Source organism: Lagopus muta, chromosome 33, assembly GCF_023343835.1.
Source record: "Lagopus muta isolate bLagMut1 chromosome 33, bLagMut1 primary, whole genome shotgun sequence".
NCBI classification, from domain to species: Eukaryota; Metazoa; Chordata; class Aves; order Galliformes; family Phasianidae; genus Lagopus; species Lagopus muta.
In genome coordinates, this window is record NC_064465.1 from 64,404 (window position 1) to 91,660 (window position 27,257).

The 27,257-nt window shown below is 53.5% G+C and overlaps 1 protein-coding gene across 1 annotated transcript in view; it reads left to right on the top strand.

The window, feature by feature from the left end:
- LOC125686212 (telomerase protein component 1-like) overlaps positions 1-23,391 on the top strand; it is a 75,953-nt gene extending 52,562 nt beyond the window's left edge. The window contains exons 10-11 of the mRNA XM_048929959.1: positions 21,822-21,861; positions 23,318-23,391. Coding sequence (XP_048785916.1) covers positions 21,822-21,828 — 7 coding nt within the window. The 3' untranslated portion in view covers positions 21,829-21,861; positions 23,318-23,391. The remainder of the gene's footprint in view (positions 1-21,821; positions 21,862-23,317) is intronic.
- The last annotated feature ends 3,866 nt before the right edge of the window (positions 23,392-27,257 follow it).

Sequence of the window (27,257 nt, forward strand, 5' to 3'; positions counted from 1 at the left end):
AATGACCCCAATGACCCCAATGACACCAATGACCCCAATGACACCAATGACCCCAATGTCCCCAATGACCCCAATGACCCCAATGACCCCAATGTCTCCAATGACCCCAATGTCCCCATTCACCCCAATGACCCCATTGACCTGTGACCCCAATGACGCCATTGACCCCAATGACCCCATTGTCCCCAATGACTCCAATGTTCCCAATGAACCCAATGACCCCATTGACCCCAATGACCCCAATGTCCCCATTGACCCCAATGACCCCATTGACCTGTGACCCCAATGACCCATTGACCCCTTTGACTTCAATGACCCCAATGTCCCCAATGACCCCAATGACCCCAATGTCCCCAATGACCCCAATGTCCCTAATGACCCCAATGACCCCAATGACCCCATTGACCCCATTGACCCCAATGACCCTAATGACCTTATTGACCCCATTGACCCCAATGACCCCATTGACCCCAATGACCCTAATGACCCCATTGACCTGTGACCCCAATGACGCCATTGACCCCAATGACCCCAATGACCCCAATGACCCCAATGTCCCCATTGACCCCAATGACCCCAATGACCCCATTGACCTCAATGACCCCAATGACCCCAATGTCCCCAATGACCCCAATGTCCCCAATGACCCCAATGTCCCCAATGACTCCAATGACCCCAATGACCCCAATGACCCCAATGTCCCCAATGACCCCAATGTCCCCATTGACCCCAATGTCTTCAATGACCCCAATGACCCCAATGTCCCCAATGACCCCAATGACCCCAATGACCCCAATGTCTTCAATGACCCCAATGACCCCAATGTCCCCAATGACCCCAATGACCCCATTGATGCCAATGACCCCTATTACCCCAATGATTCCATTGACCTGTGACCCCAAAGACCCCATTGACCCCAATGAGCCCAATGTCCCCATTGACCCCAAAGACCCCAATGACCCTTTGACCCCAATGTCCCCAATGACTCCAATCACCCCATTGACCCCAATGACCCCATTGACCTGTGACCCCAATGACCCCATTGACCTCAATGACCCGAATGACCCCAATGACCCAATGACACCAATGACCCCAATGACACCAATGACCCCAATATCCCCAATGACCCCAATGACCCCAATGACCCCAATGTCTCCAATGACCCCAATGACCCCAATGTCTCCAATGACCCCAATGACCCCATTGACCAGTGACCCCAATGACGCCATTGACCCCAATGACCCCAATGGCCCCAATGACCCCATTGACCCCAATGACCCCATTCACCTCAATGTCCCCAATGACCCCAATGTCCCCATTGACCCCAATGACCCCATTGACCTGTGACCCCAATGACCCCATTGACCTCAATGACCCCAATGACCCCAATGACTCCAATGTTTCCAATGGCCCCATTGACCCCGATGTCCCCAATGACCCCAATGACCCCAATGACCCCATTGACCCCAATGACCCCAATGACCCCAATGACCCCAATGACCCCAATGACCCCAATGTCCCCATTGACCCCAATGACCCCAATGACCCCAATGTCCCCAATGACCCCAATGACCCTTTGACCCCATTGACACCAATGACCCCAATGACCCCATTGACCCCAATGACCCCAATGTCCCCAATGACCCCAATGACCCCAATGACCCCATTGACCCCATTGACCCCAATGACCCCAATAACCCCAATGACCCCATTGACCCCATTGACGCCAATGACCCCAATGACACCAATGACCCCAATGTCCCCATTGACCCCAATGTCCCCAATGACCCCAATGACTCCAATGTTTCCAATGACCCCATTGACCCCGATGTCCCCAATGACCCCAATGACCCCAATGACCCCATTGACCCCAATGACCCCAATGACCCCAATGACCCCAATGACCCCAATGACCCCAATGTCCCCATTGACCCCAATGACCCCAATGACCCCAATGTCCCCAATGACCCCAATGACCCTTTGACCCCAATGTCCCCAATGACCCCAATGTCCCCAATGACCCCAATGTCCCCAATGACCACAATGACCCCATTGACCCCATTGACCCCAATGACCCCAATGACCCCAATGACCCCAATGACACCAATGACACCAATGACCCCAATTTCCCCAATGACCCCAATGACCCCATTGACCCCATTGACCCCAATGACCACAATAACCCCAATGACCCCATTGACCCCATTGACCCCAATGACCCCATTGACACCAATGACCCCAATGACACCAATGACCCCAATGACCCCAATGACCCCAATGACCCCAATGACACCAATGACACCAATGACACCAATGACCCCAATGTCCCCAATGACCCCTATGACCCTTTGACCCCATTGACCCCAATGACCCCAATGTCTTCAATAACCCCAATGACCCCATTGACCCCATTGACCCCAATGACCCCAATGACCCCAATGACCCCATTGACACCAATGACCCCATTGACCCCAATGACCCCATTGACACCAATGACCCCATTGACACCAATGACCCTAATGACACCAATGACCCTAATGTCCCCAATGACCCCTATGACCCTTTGACCCCATTGACCCCAATGACCCCAATGTCTTCAATAACCCCAATGACCCCATTGACCCCATTGACCCCAATGACCCCAATGACCCCAATGACCCCAATGACACCAATGACACCAATGACACCAATGACCCCAATGTCCCCAATGACCCCAATGACCCCAATGACCCCATTGACCCCAATGACCCCAATGACCCCATTGACCCCATTGACCCCAATGACCCCAATGACCCCATTGACCCCAATGTCCCCATTGACCCCAATGACCCCATTGACCTGTGACCCCAATGACCCATTGACCCCTTTGACTTCAATGACCCCAATGTCCCCAATGACCCCAATGACCCCAATGTCCCCAATGACCCCAATGTCCCTAATGACCCCAATGACCCCAATGACCCCATTGACCCCATTGACCCCAATGACCCTAATGACCCCATTGACCCCATTGACCCCAATGACCCCATTGACCCCAATGACCCTAATGACCCCATTGACCTGTGACCCCAATGACGCCATTGACCCCAATGACCCCAATGACCCCAATGACCCCAATGTCCCCATTGACCCCAATGACCCCAATGACCCCATTGACCTCAATGACCCCAATGACCCCAATGTCCCCAATGACCCCAATGTCCCCAATGACCCCAATGTCCCCAATGACTCCAATGACCCCAATGACCCCAATGACCCCAATGTCCCCAATGACCCCAATGTCCCCATTGACCCCAATGTCTTCAATGACCCCAATGACCCCAATGTCCCCAATGACCCCAATGACCCCAATGACCCCAATGTCTTCAATGACCCCAATGACCCCAATGTCCCCAATGACCCCAATGACCCCATTGATGCCAATGACCCCTATTACCCCAATGATTCCATTGACCTGTGACCCCAAAGACCCCATTGACCCCAATGAGCCCAATGTCCCCATTGACCCCAAAGACCCCAATGACCCTTTGACCCCAATGTCCCCAATGACTCCAATCACCCCATTGACCCCAATGACCCCATTGACCTGTGACCCCAATGACCCCATTGACCTCAATGACCCGAATGACCCCAATGACCCCAATGACACCAATGACCCCAATGACACCAATGACCCCAATATCCCCAATGACCCCAATGACCCCAATGACCCCAATGTCTCCAATGACCCCAATGACCCCAATGTCTCCAATGACCCCAATGACCCCATTGACCAGTGACCCCAATGACGCCATTGACCCCAATGACCCCAATGGCCCCAATGACCCCATTGACCCCAATGACCCCATTCACCTCAATGTCCCCAATGACCCCAATGTCCCCATTGACCCCAATGACCCCATTGACCTGTGACCCCAATGACCCCATTGACCTCAATGACCCCAATGACCCCAATGACTCCAATGTTTCCAATGGCCCCATTGACCCCGATGTCCCCAATGACCCCAATGACCCCAATGACCCCATTGACCCCAATGACCCCAATGACCCCAATGACCCCAATGACCCCAATGACCCCAATGTCCCCATTGACCCCAATGACCCCAATGACCCCAATGTCCCCAATGACCCCAATGACCCTTTGACCCCATTGACACCAATGACCCCAATGACCCCATTGACCCCAATGACCCCAATGTCCCCAATGACCCCAATGACCCCAATGACCCCATTGACCCCATTGACCCCAATGACCCCAATAACCCCAATGACCCCATTGACCCCATTGACGCCAATGACCCCAATGACACCAATGACCCCAATGTCCCCATTGACCCCAATGTCCCCAATGACCCCAATGACTCCAATGTTTCCAATGACCCCATTGACCCCGATGTCCCCAATGACCCCAATGACCCCAATGACCCCATTGACCCCAATGACCCCAATGACCCCAATGACCCCAATGACCCCAATGACCCCAATGTCCCCATTGACCCCAATGACCCCAATGACCCCAATGTCCCCAATGACCCCAATGACCCTTTGACCCCAATGTCCCCAATGACCCCAATGTCCCCAATGACCCCAATGTCCCCAATGACCACAATGACCCCATTGACCCCATTGACCCCAATGACCCCAATGACCCCAATGACCCCAATGACACCAATGACACCAATGACCCCAATTTCCCCAATGACCCCAATGACCCCATTGACCCCATTGACCCCAATGACCACAATAACCCCAATGACCCCATTGACCCCATTGACCCCAATGACCCCATTGACACCAATGACCCCAATGACACCAATGACCCCAATGACCCCAATGACCCCAATGACCCCAATGACACCAATGACACCAATGACACCAATGACCCCAATGTCCCCAATGACCCCTATGACCCTTTGACCCCATTGACCCCAATGACCCCAATGTCTTCAATAACCCCAATGACCCCAATGTCCTCATGGACCCCAATGACCCCAATGTCCCCGTTGACCCCAATGACCCCAATGTCCCCAATGACCACAATGACCCCAATGACCCCATTGACCCCAATGACCCCATTGACCTCAATGACCCCAATGACCCCATTGTCCCCAATGACCCCAATGTCCCAATGACCCCAATGACCCCAATGACCCCATTGACCTAATTCTATCAACGTCCCCAATGACCCCAATGTTCCCATTGACCCCATTCTACCAATGACCCCAATGACCCATTGACCCCATTAACCCCAATGACCCCAATGTCCCCAATGACCCCATTGACCCTAGTGACCCCATTCTCCCAGTGACCCCAATGTCCCCAATGACCCCAATGTCCCCATTGACCCTGATGTCCCCAATGACCCCATTGACCCCAGTGACCCCAATGACCCCATTGACCCCAATGACCCCAATGACCCCATTGACCCCAGTGACCCCATTCTCCCAATGACCCCAATAACCCCAATGACCCCATTGACCCCAATGACCCCATTGACCTGTGACCCCAATGACCCATTGACCCCAATGACCCCATTGGCCTCAATGACACGAATGACCCCAATGACCCCAATGACACCAATGACCCAATGACCCCAATGACCCCAATGACCCAATGACCCCATTGACCCCAATGACCCCAATGTCTCCAATGACCCCAATGTCCATATTGACCCCAATGACCCCATTGACGTGTGACCCCAATGACGCCATTGACCCCAATGACCCCATTGACCCCAATGATACCAATGACCCTAATGACCCCATTGACCTGTGACCCAAATGACCCCATTGTCCCCAATGACTCCAATGTTCCCAATGAACCCAATGTCCTCATTGACCCCAATGACCCCAACGTCCCCGTTGACCCTTATGTCCCCAATGACTCCTATGACCCCATTGACCCCAATGACCCAATTGACCTCAATGACCCCAATGACCCCATTGACTCCAATGACCCCAATGTCCCCAATGACCCCAATGACCCCATTGACCCCAATGACCCCATTGACCTGTGACCCCAATGACCCATTGACCCCAATGACCCCAATGTCCCCATTGACCCCAATGTCCCCATTGACCCCAATTACGCCATTGACCCCAATGTCCCCAATGTCCCCAGTGACCCCAGTGAACCCAGTGACCCCAATGACCCCAGTGACCCCAATGACCCCATTGACCCCAGAGACCCCAATGACCCCAGTGACCCCAATGACCCCATTGACCCCAGTGACCCCAATGACCCCAGTGACCCCATTGACCCCAATGACCCCAATGACCCCAATGACCCCATTGACTCCATAGACCCCATTGACCCCAATGACCCCAATAACCCCTATGACCCCATTGACAGCAATGACCCCAATGACCCCATTCACTCCATTGACCCCATTGACCCGAATGACCCCATTGACTTGTGACCCCAATGACCCCATTGACCCCAATGACCCCAATGTCCCCACTGACCACAATGACCCCAATGTCCCCAATAACCCCATTGAACCCAATGACCCCATTGACCCCAATGACCCCAATGATCCCATTCATCCCATTGACCCCATTGACCCGAATTACCCCATTGACCTGTGACCCCAATGACCCATTAACCCCAATGACCCCAATGACCCCATTGACCCCAATGACCCCATTGACCTGTGACCCCAATGTCCCCATTGACCCCAATGACCCCATTGACCCCAATGACCCCAATGACCCATTGACCCCAATGACCCCAATGACCCCATTCACCGCAATGACCCCATTGACCTGTGACCCCAATGACCCCAATGACACCAATGACCCCAATGACACCAATAACCCCAATGACACCAATGACCCCAATGTCCCCAATGACCCCAATGACCCCAATGACCCCAATGCCCCTAATGACCCCAATGACCCCAATGTCCCCATTGACCCCAATGACCCCATTGACCCCAATGTCCCCAATGACCCCAATGCCCCTAATGACCCCAATGACCCCAATCACCCCAATCACCCCATTGACCCCAATGACCCTAATGACCCCATTGACCTGTGACCCCAATGACCCATTGACCCCAATGACCCCAATGTCCCCATTGACCCCAATGACCCCAATGTCCCCATTGACCCCAACGACGCCATTGACCCCAGTGACCCCAATGACCCCAGTGACCCCAATGACCCCATTGACCCCAGTGACCCCAATGACCCCAGTGACCCCATTGATCCCAATGACCCCAATGACCCCAATGACCCCATTGACCCCATTGACCCCATTCTCCCAATGACCCCAATAACCCCTATGACCCCATTGCCCCCAATGACCCTAATGACCCCAATGACTCCAATGACCCCAATGACACCAATGACCCCAATGACCCCAATGACCCCAATGTACCCATTGACCCCAATGACCCCATTGACCCCAATGTCCCCAATGACCCCAATGACCCCATTGACCCCATTGATCCCAATGATCCCATTGACCCCAATGACACCAATGACCCGTTGACCCCATTGACCTCTTACCCCAATGAGACCCCAATGACCCCAATGACCCCAATGACCCCATTGCCCCCAATGACTCCAATGACCCCAATGTCTTCACATGACCCCAATGACACCAATGTCCCCATTGACGCCAATGACCGCAATGACCCCATTGACCCCAATGACCCCAATGTCCCCATTGACCCCAAAGACCCCAATGACCCTTTGACCCCATTGACCCCAATGACCCCAAAGACCCCATTGACCCCAATGTCCCCAATGACCTGTGACCCCAATGACCCCATTGACCTCAATGACCCCAATGTCCCCATTGACCCCAATGTCCCCAATGACCCCAATGACCCTTTGACCCCATTGACCCCAATGACCCCAATGTCCCTAATAACCCCAATGACCCCATTGACCCCATTGTCCCCAATGACCCCAATGACCCCAATGACCGCATTGACCCCAATGTCCCCAATGACCCCAATGACCCCTTTCATCCCATTGACCCCAATGACCGCAATGTCCCCATTGACCCCAATGACCCCATTGACCTCTATGACACCATTGACCCCAATGTCCCCAATGTCCCCAGTGACCCCAGTGAACCCAGTGACCCCAATGACCCCAGTGACCCCAATGACCCCATTGACCCCATTGACCCCAATGACCCCAATGACCCCAATGACCCCAATGACCCCATTCACCCCATTGACCCCTATGACCCCAATGTCCCCATTGACCCCAATGACCCCATTGACCTCAATGGCCCCAATGACCCCAATGACCCCAATGTCCCCAATGACCCCAATGACCCTTTGACCCCATTGACCCCATTGACCCCAATGACCTCAATGTCCCTATTGATCCTAATGAGCCCATTGTCCTCAATGACCCAATGACCCCATTGACCACATTGACTTCAATGACCCCAATGACCCCATTGACTTCAATGTCCCCATTGACCCCAATGACCCCAATGACCCCAATTCCCCAATGACCCCAATGTCCCCAATGACCCCAATGACCCCATTGATGCCAATGACCCCAATTACCCCAATGATTCCATTGACCTGTGACCCCAAAGACCCCATTGGCCCCATTGACCCCAATGACCCGAATGACCCCAATGACCCCAATGACACCAATGACCCCAATGACACCAATAACCCCAATGACACCAATGACCCCAATGTCCCCAATGACCCCAAAGACCCCATTGACCCCAATGTCCCCAATGACCCCAATGACCCCATTGACCCCAATGACCCCATTGACCTGTGACCCCAATGACCCCATTGACCTCAATGACCCGAATGACCCCAATGACCCCAATGACACCAATGACCCCAATGTCCCCAATGACCCCAATGACCCCAATGACCCATTGACCCCATTGACCCCATTGACCCCAATGACCCCAATGACCCCATTCATCCCATTGACCCCATTGACCCGAATGACCCCATTGACCTGTGACCCCAATGACCCATTGACCCCAATGACCCCAATGTCCCCATTGACCCCAATGACCCCAATGTCCCCAGTGACGCCAGTGAACCCAGTGACCCCAATGACACCAGTGACCCCAATGACCCCATTGACCCCGGTGACCCCAATGACCCCAATGACCCCATTGACCCCAATGACCCCAATGACCCCAATGACCCTATTGACCCCATTGACCCCATTCTCCCAATGATCCCAATAACCCCAATGACCCCATTGACCCCAATGACCCCAATGACCCCATTCACCCCATTGACCCCATTGACCCCTCTGACCCCTATGACCCCAATGTCCCCATTGACCCCAATGACCCCAATGACCCCAATGTCCCCATTGACCCCAATGACCCCATTGACCCCAATGTCCCCAGTGACCACAGTGAACCCAGTGACCCAATGACCCCAATGACCCTTTGACCCCATTGACCCCAATGACCCCAATAACCCCAATGACCCCAATGTCCCCAATGACCCCAATGACCCCAATGACCCCAATGACCCCAATGACCCCAATGACCCCAATGTCCCCAATGACCCTAATGACCCCAATGACACCAATGACCCCAATGACACTAATGACCCCAATGTCCCCAATGACCCCAATGACCCCAATGACCCAATGACCCCATTGACCCCAATGACCCCAATGTCCCCAATGTCCCCAATGACCTCAATGTCCCCAATGACCCCAATGACCCCATTGATGCCAATGACCCCTATTACCCCAATGATTCCATTGACCTGTGACCCCAAAGACCCCATTGACCCCAATGAGCCCAATGTCCCCATTGACCCCAAAGACCCCAATGACCCTTTGACCCCAATGTCCCCAATGACCCCAATCACCCCATTGACCCCAATGACCCCATTGACCTGTGACCACAATGACCCCATTGACCTCAATGACCCGAATGACCCCAATGACCCCAATGACACCAATGACCCCAATGACACCAATGACCCCAATGTCCCCAATGACCCCAATGACCCCAATGACCCCAATGTCTCCAATGACTCCAATGTCCCCATTGACCCCAATGACCCCATTGACCAGTGACCCCAATGACGCCATTGACCCCACTGACCCCAATGGCCCCAATGACCCCAATGACCCCAATGACCCCATTGACCTCAATGTCCCCAATGACCCCAATGTCCCCATTGACCCCAATGACCCCATTGACCTGTGACCCCAATGACGCCATTGACCCCAATGACCCCATTGTCCCCAATGACTCCAATGTTCCCAATGAACCCAATGACCCCATTGACCCCAATGACCCCAATGTCCCCAATGACCCCAATGACCCCATTGACCTGTGACCCCAATGACCCATTGACCCCTTTGACTTCAATGACCACAATGTCCCCAATGACCCTTTGACCTTATTGACCCCAATGACCCCATTGACCCCAATGACCCCAATGTCCCCAATGACCCCAATGACCCCAATGACTCCAATGTTTCCAATGACCCCATTGACCCCGATGTCCCCAATGACCCCAATGACCCCAATGACCCCATTGACCCCAATGACCCCAATGACCCCAATGACCCCAATGACCCCAATGTCCCCATTGACCCCAATGACCCCATTGACCCCAATGTCCCCAATGACCCCAATGACCCCATTGACCCCAATGACCCCATTGACCTGTGACCCCAATGACCCCATTGACCTCAATGACCCGAATGATCCCAATGACCCCAATGACCCCAATGACCCCAATGACCCCAATGACCCCAATGTCTTCAATGACCCCAATGACCCTTTGACCCCTTTGACACCAATGACCCCAATGACCCCATTGACCCCAATGACCCCAATGTCCCCAATGACCCCAATGACCCCAATGACCCCATTGACCCCATTGACCCCAATGACCCCAATAACCCCAATGACCCCATTGACCCCATTGACGCCAATGACCCCAATGACCCCAATGACACCAATGACCCCAATGTCCCCAATGTCCTTAATGACCCCAATGACCCCAATGTCCCCAATGACCCCAATGACCCCAATGTCCCCATTGACCCCAATGACCCCAATGACCCCAATGTCCCCAATGACCCCAATGACTCTTTGACCCCAATGTCCCCAATGACCCCAATGACCCCAATGACCCCATTGACCCCAATGACCCCAATGACCCCAATGACCCCAATGTCCCCATTGACCCCAATGACCCCAATGACCCCAATGTCCCCAATGACCCCAATGACCCTTTGACCCCAATGTCCCCAATGACCCCAATGTCCCCAATGACCCCAATGACCCCATTGACACCATTGACCCCAATGACCCCAATAACCCCAATGACCCCATTGACCCCATTGACCCCAATGACCCCATTGACACCAATGACCCCAATGACCCCATTCATCCCATTGACCCCATTGACCCGAATGACCCCATTGACCTGTGACCCCAATGACCCATTGACCCCAATGACCCCAATGTCCCCATTGACCCCAATGACCCCAATGTCCCCAGTGACGCCAGTGAACCCAGTGACCCCAATGACCCCAATGACCCCATTGACCCCAATGACCCCAATGACCCCAATGACCCCAATGACCCCATTGACCCCAATGACCCCAATGACCCCAATGTCCCCATTGACCCCAATGACCCCAATGACCCCAATGTCCTCAATGACCCCAATGACCCTTTGACCCCAATGTCCCCAATGACCCCAATGTCCCCAATGACCCCAATGTCCCCAATGACCCCAATGACCCCATTGACCCCATTGACCCCAATGACCCCAATGACCCCAATGACCCCAATGACACCAATGACCCCAATGTCCCCAATGACCCCAATGACCCCATTGACCCCATTGACCCCAATGACCCCAATAACCCCAATGACCCCATTGACCCCATTGACCCCAATGACCCCATTGACACCAATGACCCTAATGACACCAATGACCCCAATGTCCCCAATGACACCAATAACCCCAATGACACCAATGACCCCAATGTCCCCAATGACCCCAATGACCCTTTGACCCCATTGACCCCAATGACCCCAATAACCCCAATGACCCCATTGACCCCAATGACCCCAATGACCCCATTGACCCCAATGACACCAATGACCCCAATGTCCCCAATGACCCTAATGACCCCATTGACCCCATTGACCCCAATGACCCCATTGACCCCGATGTCCCCAATGACACCAATGACCCCAATGTCCCCATGGACCCCATTGACCCCAATGACCCCAATAACCCCAATGACCCCATTGACCCCATTGACCCCAATGACCCCAATGACCCCAATGACCCCAATGACACCAATGACCCCAATTACCAAATTGATGCCAATGACCCCAATTACCCCAATGATTCCATTGACCTGTGACCCCAAAGACCCCATTGACCCCAATGAGCCCAATGTCCCCATTGACCCCAAAGACCCCAATGACCCTTTGACCCCAATGACCCCAATGACCCCAATGACCCCATTGACCCCAATGTCCCCAATGACCCCAATGTCCCCAATGACCCCAATGACCCCAATGACCCCATTGACCCCATTGACCCCAATGACCCCAATGACCCCATTGACCCCATTGACCCCAATGACCCCATTGACACCAAAGACACCAATGACACCAATGACCCCAATGTCCCCAATGACCCCAATGACCCCATTGACCCCATTGACCCCAATGACCCCATTGACCCCAATGACCCCAATGACCCCATTGACCCCAATGACCCCATTGACCTGTGACCCCAATGACCCCATTGACCTCAATGACCCGAATGACCCCAATGACCCCAATGTCCCCAATGACCCCTATGACCCTTTGACCCCATTGACCCCAATGACCCCAATAACCCCAATGACCCCAATGACCCCAATGACCCCAATGACCCCATTGACACCAATGACCCCAATGACCCCAATGACCCCAATGACCCCAATGACACCAATGACCCCAATGTCCCCAATGACCCTAATGACCCCATTGACACCAATGACCCCATTGACACCAATGACCCCAATGTCCCCATTGACCCCATTGACCCCAATGACCCCAATGACCCCAATGACCCCAATGACACCAATGACCCCAATGTCCCCAATCACCCCAATGTCCCCATTGACCCCAATATCCCCAATGACCCCAATGACCCCATTGATGCCAATGACCCCAATTACCCCAATGATTCCATTGACCTGTGACCCCAAAGACCCCATTGACCCCAATGAGCCCAATGTCCCCATTGACCCCAAAGACCCCAATGACCCTTTGACCCCATTGACCCCAATGACCCCAAAGACCCCATTGACCCCAATGTCCCCAATGACCCCAATCACCCCATTGACCCCAATGACCCCATTGACCTGTGACCCCAATGACCCCATTGACCTCAATGACCCGAATGACCCCAATGACCCCAATGACACCAATGACCCCAATGACACCAATGACCCCAATGTCCCCAATGACCCCAATGACCCCAATGACCCCAATGTCTCCAATGACCCCAATGTCCCCATTCACCCCAATGACCCCATTGACCTGTGACCCCAATGACGCCATTGACCCCAATGACCCCATTGTCCCCAATGACTCCAATGTTCCCAATGAACCCAATGACCCCATTGACCCCAATGACCCCAATGTCCCCATTGACCCCAATGACCCCATTGACCTGTGACCCCAATGACCCATTGACCCCTTTGACTTCAATGACCCCAATGTCCCCAATGACCCCAATGACCCCAATGTCCCCAATGACCCCAATGTCCCTAATGACCCCAATGACCCCAATGACCCCATTGACCCCATTGACCCCAATGACCCTAATGACCCCATTGACCCCATTGACCCCAATGACCCCATTGACCCCAATGACCCTAATGACCCCATTGACCTGTGACCCCAAGGACGCCATTGACCCCAATGACCCCAATGACCCCAATGACCCCAATGTCCCCATTGACCCCAATGACCCCAATGACCCCATTGACCTCAATGACCCCAATGACCCCAATGTCCCCAATGACCCCAATGTCCCCAATGACCCCAATGTCCCCAATGACTCCAATGACCCCAATGACCCCAATGACCCCAATGTCCCCAATGACCCCAATGTCCCCATTGACCCCAATGTCTTCAATGACCCCAATGACCCCAATGTCCCCAATGACCCCAATGACCCCAATGACCCCAATGTCTTCAATGACCCCAATGACCCCAATGTCCCCAATGACCCCAATGACCCCATTGATGCCAATGACCCCTATTACCCCAATGATTCCATTGACCTGTGACCCCAAAGACCCCATTGACCCCAATGAGCCCAATGTCCCCATTGACCCCAAAGACCCCAATGACCCTTTGACCCCAATGTCCCCAATGACTCCAATCACCCCATTGACCCCAATGACCCCATTGACCTGTGACCCCAATGACCCCATTGACCTCAATGACCCGAATGACCCCAATGACCCCAATGACACCAATGACCCCAATGACACCAATGACCCCAATATCCCCAATGACCCCAATGACCCCAATGACCCCAATGTCTCCAATGACCCCAATGACCCCAATGTCTCCAATGACCCCAATGACCCCATTGACCAGTGACCCCAATGACGCCATTGACCCCAATGACCCCAATGGCCCCAATGACCCCATTGACCCCAATGACCCCATTCACCTCAATGTCCCCAATGACCCCAATGTCCCCATTGACCCCAATGACCCCATTGACCTGTGACCCCAATGACCCCATTGACCTCAATGACCCCAATGACCCCAATGACTCCAATGTTTCCAATGGCCCCATTGACCCCGATGTCCCCAATGACCCCAATGACCCCAATGACCCCATTGACCCCAATGACCCCAATGACCCCAATGACCCCAATGACCCCAATGACCCCAATGTCCCCATTGACCCCAATGACCCCAATGACCCCAATGTCCCCAATGACCCCAATGACCCTTTGACCCCATTGACACCAATGACCCCAATGACCCCATTGACCCCAATGACCCCAATGTCCCCAATGACCCCAATGACCCCAATGACCCCATTGACCCCATTGACCCCAATGACCCCAATAACCCCAATGACCCCATTGACCCCATTGACGCCAATGACCCCAATGACACCAATGACCCCAATGTCCCCATTGACCCCAATGTCCCCAATGACCCCAATGACTCCAATGTTTCCAATGACCCCATTGACCCCGATGTCCCCAATGACCCCAATGACCCCAATGACCCCATTGACCCCAATGACCCCAATGACCCCAATGACCCCAATGACCCCAATGACCCCAATGTCCCCATTGACCCCAATGACCCCAATGACCCCAATGTCCCCAATGACCCCAATGACCCTTTGACCCCAATGTCCCCAATGACCCCAATGTCCCCAATGACCCCAATGTCCCCAATGACCACAATGACCCCATTGACCCCATTGACCCCAATGACCCCAATGACCCCAATGACCCCAATGACACCAATGACACCAATGACCCCAATTTCCCCAATGACCCCAATGACCCCATTGACCCCATTGACCCCAATGACCACAATAACCCCAATGACCCCATTGACCCCATTGACCCCAATGACCCCATTGACACCAATGACCCCAATGACACCAATGACCCCAATGACCCCAATGACCCCAATGACCCCAATGACACCAATGACACCAATGACACCAATGACCCCAATGTCCCCAATGACCCCTATGACCCTTTGACCCCATTGACCCCAATGACCCCAATGTCTTCAATAACCCCAATGACCCCATTGACCCCATTGACCCCAATGACCCCAATGACCCCAATGACCCCATTGACACCAATGACCCCATTGACCCCAATGACCCCATTGACACCAATGACCCCATTGACACCAATGACCCTAATGACACCAATGACCCTAATGTCCCCAATGACCCCTATGACCCTTTGACCCCATTGACCCCAATGACCCCAATGTCTTCAATAACCCCAATGACCCCATTGACCCCATTGACCCCAATGACCCCAATGACCCCAATGACCCCAATGACACCAATGACACCAATGACACCAATGACCCCAATGTCCCCAATGACCCCAATGACCCCAATGACCCCATTGACCCCAATGACCCCAATGACCCCATTGACCCCATTGACCCCAATGACCCCAATGACCCCATTGACCCCAATGTCCCCATTGACCCCAATGACCCCATTGACCTGTGACCCCAATGACCCATTGACCCCTTTGACTTCAATGACCCCAATGTCCCCAATGACCCCAATGACCCCAATGTCCCCAATGACCCCAATGTCCCTAATGACCCCAATGACCCCAATGACCCCATTGACCCCATTGACCCCAATGACCCTAATGACCCCATTGACCCCATTGACCCCAATGACCCCATTGACCCCAATGACCCTAATGACCCCATTGACCTGTGACCCCAATGACGCCATTGACCCCAATGACCCCAATGACCCCAATGACCCCAATGTCCCCATTGACCCCAATGACCCCAATGACCCCATTGACCTCAATGACCCCAATGACCCCAATGTCCCCAATGACCCCAATGTCCCCAATGACCCCAATGTCCCCAATGACTCCAATGACCCCAATGACCCCAATGACCCCAATGTCCCCAATGACCCCAATGTCCCCATTGACCCCAATGTCTTCAATGACCCCAATGACCCCAATGTCCCCAATGACCCCAATGACCCCAATGACCCCAATGTCTTCAATGACCCCAATGACCCCAATGTCCCCAATGACCCCAATGACCCCATTGATGCCAATGACCCCTATTACCCCAATGATTCCATTGACCTGTGACCCCAAAGACCCCATTGACCCCAATGAGCCCAATGTCCCCATTGACCCCAAAGACCCCAATGACCCTTTGACCCCAATGTCCCCAATGACTCCAATCACCCCATTGACCCCAATGACCCCATTGACCTGTGACCCCAATGACCCCATTGACCTCAATGACCCGAATGACCCCAATGACCCCAATGACACCAATGACCCCAATGACACCAATGACCCCAATATCCCCAATGACCCCAATGACCCCAATGACCCCAATGTCTCCAATGACCCCAATGACCCCAATGTCTCCAATGACCCCAATGACCCCATTGACCAGTGACCCCAATGACGCCATTGACCCCAATGACCCCAATGGCCCCAATGACCCCATTGACCCCAATGACCCCATTCACCTCAATGTCCCCAATGACCCCAATGTCCCCATTGACCCCAATGACCCCATTGACCTGTGACCCCAATGACCCCATTGACCTCAATGACCCCAATGACCCCAATGACTCCAATGTTTCCAATGGCCCCATTGACCCCGATGTCCCCAATGACCCCAATGACCCCAATGACCCCATTGACCCCAATGACCCCAATGACCCCAATGACCCCAATGACCCCAATGACCCCAATGTCCCCATTGACCCCAATGACCCCAATGACCCCAATGTCCCCAATGACCCCAATGACCCTTTGACCCCATTGACACCAATGACCCCAATGACCCCATTGACCCCAATGACCCCAATGTCCCCAATGACCCCAATGACCCCAATGACCCCATTGACCCCATTGACCCCAATGACCCCAATAACCCCAATGACCCCATTGACCCCATTGACGCCAATGACCCCAATGACACCAATGACCCCAATGTCCCCATTGACCCCAATGTCCCCAATGACCCCAATGACTCCAATGTTTCCAATGACCCCATTGACCCCGATGTCCCCAATGACCCCAATGACCCCAATGACCCCATTGACCCCAATGACCCCAATGACCCCAATGACCCCAATGACCCCAATGACCCCAATGTCCCCATTGACCCCAATGACCCCAATGACCCCAATGTCCCCAATGACCCCAATGACCCTTTGACCCCAATGTCCCCAATGACCCCAATGTCCCCAATGACCCCAATGTCCCCAATGACCACAATGACCCCATTGACCCCATTGACCCCAATGACCCCAATGACCCCAATGACCCCAATGACACCAATGACACCAATGACCCCAATTTCCCCAATGACCCCAATGACCCCATTGACCCCATTGACCCCAATGACCACAATAACCCCAATGACCCCATTGACCCCATTGACCCCAATGACCCCATTGACACCAATGACCCCAATGACACCAATGACCCCAATGACCCCAATGACCCCAATGACCCCAATGACACCAATGACACCAATGACACCAATGACCCCAATGTCCCCAATGACCCCTATGACCCTTTGACCCCATTGACCCCAATGACCCCAATGTCTTCAATAACCCCAATGACCCCATTGACCCCATTGACCCCAATGACCCCAATGACCCCAATGACCCCATTGACACCAATGACCCCATTGACCCCAATGACCCCATTGACACCAATGACCCCATTGACACCAATGACCCTAATGACACCAATGACCCTAATGTCCCCAATGACCCCTATGACCCTTTGACCCCATTGACCCCAATGACCCCAATGTCTTCAATAACCCCAATGACCCCATTGACCCCATTGACCCCAATGACCCCAATGACCCCAATGACCCCAATGACCCCAATGACACCAATGACACCAATGACCCCAATGTCCCCAATGACCCCAATGACCCCAATGACCCCATTGACCCCAATGACCCCAATGACCCCATTGACCCCAATGACACCAATGACCCCAATGTCCCCAATGACCCTAATGACCCCAATGACACCAATGTCCCCAATGACCCCAATGTCCCCATTGACCCCATTGACCCCAATGACCCCAATGACCCCAATGACCCCAATGACACCAATGACCCCAATGACCCCAATGACCCCAATGACACCAATGATTCCAATGTCCCCAATGACCCTAATGACCCCATTGACACCAATGACCCCATTGACACCAATGACCCCAATGTCCCCATGGACCCCATTGACCCCAATGACCCCAATAACCCCAATGACCCCATTGACCCCATTGACCCCAATGACCCCAATGACCCCAATGACCCCAATGACACCAATGACCCCAATTACCAAATTGATGCCAATGACCCCAATTACCCCAATGATTCCATTGACCTGTGACCCCAAAGACCCCATTGACCCCAATGAGCCCAATGTCCCCATTGACCCCAAAGACCCCAATGACCCTTTGACCCCATTGACCCCAATGACCCCAATGACCCCATTGACCCCATTGACCCCAATGACCCCAATGACCCCATTGACCCCATTGACCCCAATGACCCCATTGACACCAATGACCCCAATGACACCAATGACCCCAATGTCCCCAATGACCCCAATGACCCCAATGACCCAATGACCCCAATGACCCCAATGTCTCCAATGACCCCAAAGTCCCCATTGACCCCAATGACCCCATTGACCAGTGACCCCAATGACGCCATTGACCCCAATGACCCCAATGGCCCCATGACCCCATTGACCCCAATGACTCCAATGTCCCCTATGACCCCAATTGACCTTTGACCCCAAAGACCCCATTGACCCCAATGACCCCAATGTCCCCAATAACCCCAATGACCCCATTGACCCCATTGACCCCAATGACCCCAATGACCCCAATGACACCAATGACCCCAATGACCCCAATGACCCCAATGACACCAATGACCCCAATGTCCCCAATGACCCCAATGTCCCCATTGACCCCAATGTCCCCAATGACCCCAATGACCCCATTGATGCCAATGACCCCAATTACCCCAATGATTCCATTGACCTGTGACCCCAAAGACCCCATTGACCCCAATGAGCCCAATGTCCCCATTGACCCCAAAGACCCCAATGACCCTTTGACCCCATTGACCCCAATGACCCCAAAGACCCCATTGACCCCAATGTCCCCAATGACCCCAATCACCCCATTGACCCCAATGACCCGAATGACCCCAATGACCCCAATGACACCAATGACCGCAATGACAGCAATGACCCCAATGTCCCCAATGACCTCAATGACCCCAATGACCCCAATGTCTCCAATGACCCCAATGTCCCCATTGACCCCAATGACTCCATTGACCAGTGACCCCAATGACGCCATTGACCCCAATGACCCCAATGGCCCCAATGACTCCAATGTTCCCAATGAACCCAATGACCCCATTGACCCCAATGACCCCAATGTCCCCATTGACCCCAATGACCCCATTGACCTGTAACCCCAATGACCCATTGACCCCTTTGACTTCAATGACCCCAATGTCCCCAATGACCCCAATGACCCCAATGTCCCCAATGACCCCAATGTCCCTAATGACCCCAATGACCCCAATGACCCCATTGACCCCATTGACCCCAATGACCCTAATGACCCCATTGACCTGTGACCCCAATGACGCCATTGACCCCAATGACCCCATTGTCCCCAATGACTCCAATGACCACAATGACCCCAATGACCCCATTGACCCCATTGACCCCAATGACCCTAATGACCCCATTGACCTGTGACCCCAATGACGCCATTGACCCCAATGACCCCAATGACTCCAATGACCCCAATGTCCCCAATGACTCCAATGACCCCATTGACCTCAATGACCCCAATGACTCCAATGACCCCATTCTACCAATGACCCCATTGACCCCATTGACCCCAATGACCCCAATGACCCCAATCACCCCATTGACCCCATTGACCCCAATGACCCCAATGACCCCAATGACCTTAATGACACCAATGACCCCAATGTCCCCAATGACCCTAATGACCCCATTGACACCAATGACCCCAATGACACCAATGACCCCAATGTCCCCATTGACCCCATTGACCCCAATGACCCCAATGTTTCCAATGACCCCAATGACCCCAATGACCCCATTGACCCCATTGACCCCAATGACCCCAATGACCCATTGACCCCATTAACTTGAATGACCCCAATGACCCCAATGACCCCAATGTCCCCAATGACCCCAATGTCCCCAATGACCCCATTGACCTGTGGCCCCAATGACCCCATTGACCTCAATGACCCCAATGACCCCAATGACCCCAATGTCCCCAATGACCCCAATGACCCCATTGACCCCAATGACACCAATGACCCATTGACCCCATTGACCCCAATGACCCCTTTGATTCCAATGACCCCAATGTCCCCAATGACCCCAATGTCCCCATTGTCCCCAACGACTCCATTGACCTCAATGACGCCATTGACCCCATTGACCCCCATGACCCCATTGACCCGATTGACCTCAATGACCCCAATGACCCCAATGATCCCAATGTCTCCATTGATTCCAATGACCCCATTGACCTCAATGACCCCATTGACCCCATTGACCCCAATGACCCCAATGACCCCAATGACCCCATTGACCCCAATGACCCCATTGACCTGTGACCCCAATGACGCCTTTGACCCCAATGACCCCATTGTCCCCAATGACCCCAATGACCCCATTGACCCCATTGACCCCAATGACCCCAATAACCCCAATGACCCCATTGACCCCATTGACTTCAATGACCCCAATGACCCCATTGACCCCAATGATTCCAACGTCCTCATTGACCACAATGACCCCAATGTCCCCTTTGTCCCCAATGACCCCATTGACCCCAATGACCCCAATGACCCCAATGACCCCATTGACCCCAATGATTCCAACGTCCTCATTGACCACAATTACCCCAATGACCTCATTGACCCCAATGACCCCAATGACCCCAGTGATTTTGTTGACCCCAATGACCCCAATGACCCTGTTGACCCCACAGCCCATAGGATGCCATGGAAGCTCTGCCGTCGCCGTCAACGGTAATTAATGGGCGGCTTAATTACCGTAATTAATGCTAATTAATGATGCGATGTCACGCGCACCAATTAATAATTAATTAATGTACTGCAGTCATTAGCTGTAATTAACAGCAATTAATAACGCGTTGGGATTCGGGAAGGGGTGATTAATGGGTTTGGCACAATTAGTAGGGTAATTATCAGGTTTATTAATGGGGATTGACATAATTAACAAAGAGAGGGGCGACTAATGATTTATAGGTAGATCAGCTATTTGTGCAGCTGTTAATGGGGTGATTAGCACAGTAATTAATGGGGATTGAGGCAATCAGTGATGAGGGAGAGGCAATCAGTGACTAATGATGGCATAAATGAGCGATTTGTGAGGCAATTAGTGGGTAATTAACGGAGGTGTGGGCAATTAGTGGGCGTGAATGCAAGTAATGTGTCAATTAATGGCTTAATTAATGGGATCGATAAATTAAGAGTAATAAATTGAGAGTAATTAATGAGAATGGGGTGATCAGTGGAGGTAGAAGCCATTAATAGAGCAATTAATGGATTTAGGGGTAATTAAGGTGTGTAATTAATGGGTGTGAGTATGACTAGTGTGTCAATTAGTGGCTTAATTAATGGGGACAGGGTAATTAAGGGTAATTAGGGGAATAAGTTGAGAGTAGTTAATAAGGATAGGGGCGATTAACAGAGATTGGCGCCATTAATGGGGTAATTAATGGGGGTAGTTAATGCAGATGGGTGATTGATGGGGTTAATTAAGGACTGAATAGGCTCACTAATGAGCTGAGCTCATTAATGGGAAAGGGAGTAATTAATGTGGGTGGTCAATTCGTGGGGTTAATTGAGGGTTAATTAGCTAATGGGAACTCTTCACGAGGTTAATTAAGGCATGAATGAACAGCTTAATTAGCAGGCTGTGCTAATTAACGGGGGCAATTAATGAGGATGGGGTAATTAACATGGGTGGGTGATGAGTTGGGGTTAATTAAGGGGGGATTAATAGCAGGCTGTGCTAATTAACGGTAATTAATGAGGATGGAGTAATTAATACAGGTGAGTGATGAGTCTTGGGGTTAATAGGGGGGGTTAATAGGTTGGCTAATGGTCTGTGCTAATTAGCGGGGGCAATTATTGGGGATGGGGTGATTAATGTGGGTGATGGCTGATGGGGTTAATTAAGAAGGGAATTAATGAATGGGAACCACTGGTGGGGTTAATTACAAGGCGAGGTAATGGCTTGACCCATGGGCTGCACTAATTAGCGGGGGTAATTAATGAGGACGATGTGGGGCGATGCGAGCACCCAGGGGGGGCTGGTAATTACTAATTAATTGCCGTTAATGAGCCGATCGAGTGGGGGGGGGGGGGGGGCAGTGACGGGGAGAGCAGTGTCGACAAAGGAGCGAGGTAATTAATGAGGTAATTAATGAGGTAATTAATGAGGTAATTAACGCTGAAGGTTCGTCAGGCCGCCAGCGGAGCTGATGGAGGCGCTGAGCCAAGCGGCCCTGAGAGCAGCGGCGGCTCTGCCCCACATCCCTGCTGCCCCATGGATCCTCATAGGGGCGGGGGGGGGAACCAAGGTGCTGTGGGGTCCCTATGGGGCTCTATGGGGTCTCTATGGGGTCTCCATGGGGCTCTATGGGCTCTATGGAATCTCTATGGGGCTCTATGGGGCTCTATTGGGTCTCCATATGTCTCTATGGGTCTCTATGGGTCTCTATTGGGTCTCCATATGTCTCTATGGGTCTCTATGGGGCTCTATGGGTCTCTATGGGTTCTCTATGGGGTCTCTATGGGGTTCTATGGGGTCTATGGGGCTCTATGAGGCTCTATGGGTCTCTGTGGGGCCCTATGAGTCTCTATGGAGCCCTAAAAGCAGCTTGAGCTCTGCCCCACATCCCTGCTGCCCCATGGATCCTCTTAGGGGTGTGTGGGGGGGAACCAAGGTGCTGTGGGGGCTCTATGGGGCTCTATAGGGCTCTACGGGTCTTTATGGGGTCTCTGGGGGCTCTGTGGGTCTCAATGGGTCCTTATGGGGTCTCCATGGGGCTGTATGGGCTTTGTGGGGTTCTATGGGGTCTCTGTGGGTCTCCATGGGTCTCTATGGGGCTCTGTGGGGCTCTATTGGGTCTCTATGGGTCTCTATAGGTCTCTATGGGGCTCTATGGGGTCTCTATGGGGTCTCTATGGGGCTCTATGGGTCTCTATTGGGTCTCCATGGGTCTCTATGGGGTCTCTGTGGGGCTCTATGGGGCTCTATGGGTCTCTATGGGGTTCTATGGGGTCTCTGGGGCTCTATGAGGCTCTATGGGTCTCTGTGGGGCCCTATGGGTCTCTATGGAGCCCTAAAAGCAGCTTGAGCTCTGCCCCACATCCCTGCTGCCCCATGGATCCTCTTAGGGGTGTGGGGGGGAACTAAGGTGCTGTGGGGTCTCTATGGGTCTCTACGGGGTCTCCATGGGGCTCTATGGGCTCTATGGGTCTCTATGGGGTCTTTATGGGGTCTATGGGACCTGTATGAGTCTCTATGGGGCTCTATGGGGTGATATGGGGTCTCCATGGAACTCTATGGGACTCTCTGATGTCTCTATGGGTCCCTATGGGGTCTCCATGGGGCTCTATTGGGCTCTATGGGGCTCTATGGGGCTTTATGGAGCTCTATGGTTCTCTATGGTTCTCTATGGGGCTGTATGGGCTCTATGGGGTCTTATGGGGTCTCTATGGGGCCCTGAAAGCGGCTTCAGCTCTGCCCCACATCCCTGCCACCCCATGGATCTTCATGGGGGCAGGGGGGGGTACCAAAATGCTGTGGGGTCTTATGGGGTCTCTGTGGAGTTGTATGGGGTTTCTATGGGGTCTCTATGGGGCACTATAGGGCTCTATGTGGTCTCTATGGGGTATCTGTGGGTCTCTATGGGTCTCTATGGGATCTCTGTGGGTCTCTGTGGGGCTCTGTGGGTCTCTATGGGGCTCTATTGGGCTCTATGGGGTCTCTCTGGGGTCCCTATGGGGCTCTATGGGGCTCTGTGGGTCTCTATGGGTCTCCATGGGGCTCTGTGGGTCTCTATGGGGCTCTATTGGGCTCTATGGGGTCTCTCTGGGGTCCCTATGGGGCTCTATGGGGCTCTATGGGGCTCTGAGGGTCTCTATGGGGCTCTATGGGGCTCTGTGGGGCTCTATGGGGCTCTGTTGGGCTCTATGGGGTCTCTCAGGGGTCCCTATGGGGCTCTGTGGGGTTCTGTGGGTCCCTATGGGGCTCTATTGGGCTCTATGGGGTCTCTCAGGGGTCCCTATGGGGCTCTATGGGGCTCTATGGGTCTCTATGGGTCTCAATGGGGCTCTGTGGGGCTCTCTGGGCTGATTAATGCCGGCGCTAATTAGCCGCTAATTACAGGCGAAGGAGGCGATGGCGCTGGTGGCGCTGCTGGGGCACAACCTGGCTTTGGGGGCGGAGCTTCGCCTGTGTGGGCGTGGCCAACCCAAAGCCCCGCCCATTCCGGCCCTCGGACCAATGGGGCTCCTGGGGGCGGTGCGAGCCCTGCGGCGGGAAATGAAGGTGGGGGGCGGGGCTGAAAGGGGGCGGGGCCGGAAAAGGCGGGACTTTATGGAGAGGGCGTGGTTAAAAATAGGGGGCGGGGCTTAAAGGGTGGGCGTGGCTTTAGTAGAGTGGGTGGGGCTTAATGGCTTAAGTAGGGATGTGCAGAAGGGGCGTGGCTTAAAGAGAGGGCGGAGCTACGGATGGAGGGGGCTTGAAGGGAGTGGGTGGGGTTAAGTAATAAGGGGGCGGAGCTTCAATTAAAGGCCGAGTTGGAATTGGAGACGGGGCGTGGCTTAATGGAAGTGGGAGGGGCTACGTTACAGAGGGGGCGTGGCTTAAATGCTGGGCTGGGGTATGAAAAAAATGGGGGCGGGGCTTTAAGGGAAAAGGGGGCGGGGTTCTGGCATAAGGAGGCGTGGCTTAAAGGGCGGGTATTGAGAGAAGGGGCGTGGCTTAATGGAAGTGGGCGGGGCTACGGAGCAGAGTGTGCCTGGCTTGAATGTGTGGGGTTATGAGAAAATGGGGGCGGGGCTTTAAGGGAAAAGGGGGCGGGGTTCCGGCAGAAGGAGGCGTGGCTTAAAGGGTGGGTATTGAGAAAGGGGCGTGGCTTTATGGAAGTGGGCGGGGCTAAGGAGCTCGAGTGGGCGTGGCTTAAATGCTGGGCTAGGTATGGAATGGTGGGGGCGGGGCTTTAATGCAACAGTGGGCGGGGCTAAAGGCAAAAGGGGGCGGGGCTTAACCAATATTGGGGCGGTTTAAATGGGGTGGGCGTGGCTTAAAGGGTGGGCGGAGCTAAGTGAAGCCCGGACTCACGTGACTGTATGGGTCAGAAAGGGGGCGTGGTTTATTCAGGGGGTAGATCGGGAGGGGGCGTGGCTAGCCACATGAGTGGGCGGGGTTAATGAGTAAAGGGGGCGTGGCTCGCGTTTGGCCCCGCCCCCTCCCATTGCAGGCCATGGAGGAGGGCGGCGACTTCAGCGACGTCATCTGGGAGCTGGTGGAGAGCGGGGCCGAGGTGGGGGGCGGGGTCATGTGACCTCCTGATCATGTGATCGCCCCCCCCTCCCCCCGCCCAAGATGGCGGCGCCCACGGGCTGTCGACCCATTGATCCCAATGACCCCAGTGACCCCAAAACCCCAAAAACCCCATTGATCCCATTTTGTATCAATGACCCCATTGACCCCAAAACCCCATTGACCCCATTGATCCCGTTGTCCCCCAATGGTCCCCATTCACCCCAAAACCCCATTGACCCCATTGATCCCATTGACCCCATTGACCCCAATGTCCCCATTGACCCCAAAACCCCACTGACCCCATTGTCCCCATTGCCCCCACTGACCCCATAGCCCCCAAACCCCCAAAACCTTTTGACTACGATGTCTTCCTTGACCCCATTGACCCCATAACCCCCAAACCCCATTGACCCCATTATGAACAAATGACCCCATTGACCCCAAAACCCCATTGACCCCATTGATCTCATTGACCCCATTGACCCCAATGTCCCCACTGACCCCAAAACCCCAAAAACCCCATTGATCCCATTTTGTATCAATGACCCCATTGACTCCCAAACCCCATTGACCCCATTGATCCCATTGGCCCCAATGACCCCAAAACCCAAATGACCCCATTATGAACGAAACCCCACTGATCCCATTGTCCCCAATGTCCCCATTGACCCCATAACCCCACTGACCCCATTGTCCCCATTGATCCCATTGTCCCCATTGACCCCAATGTCCCCATTGACCCCATAACCCCCAAACCCCATTGACCCCATTATAAGTGAATGACCCCATTGTCCCTATTGCCCCCATTGATGCCCCCATTGACCCCATTGTCCCCATTGTT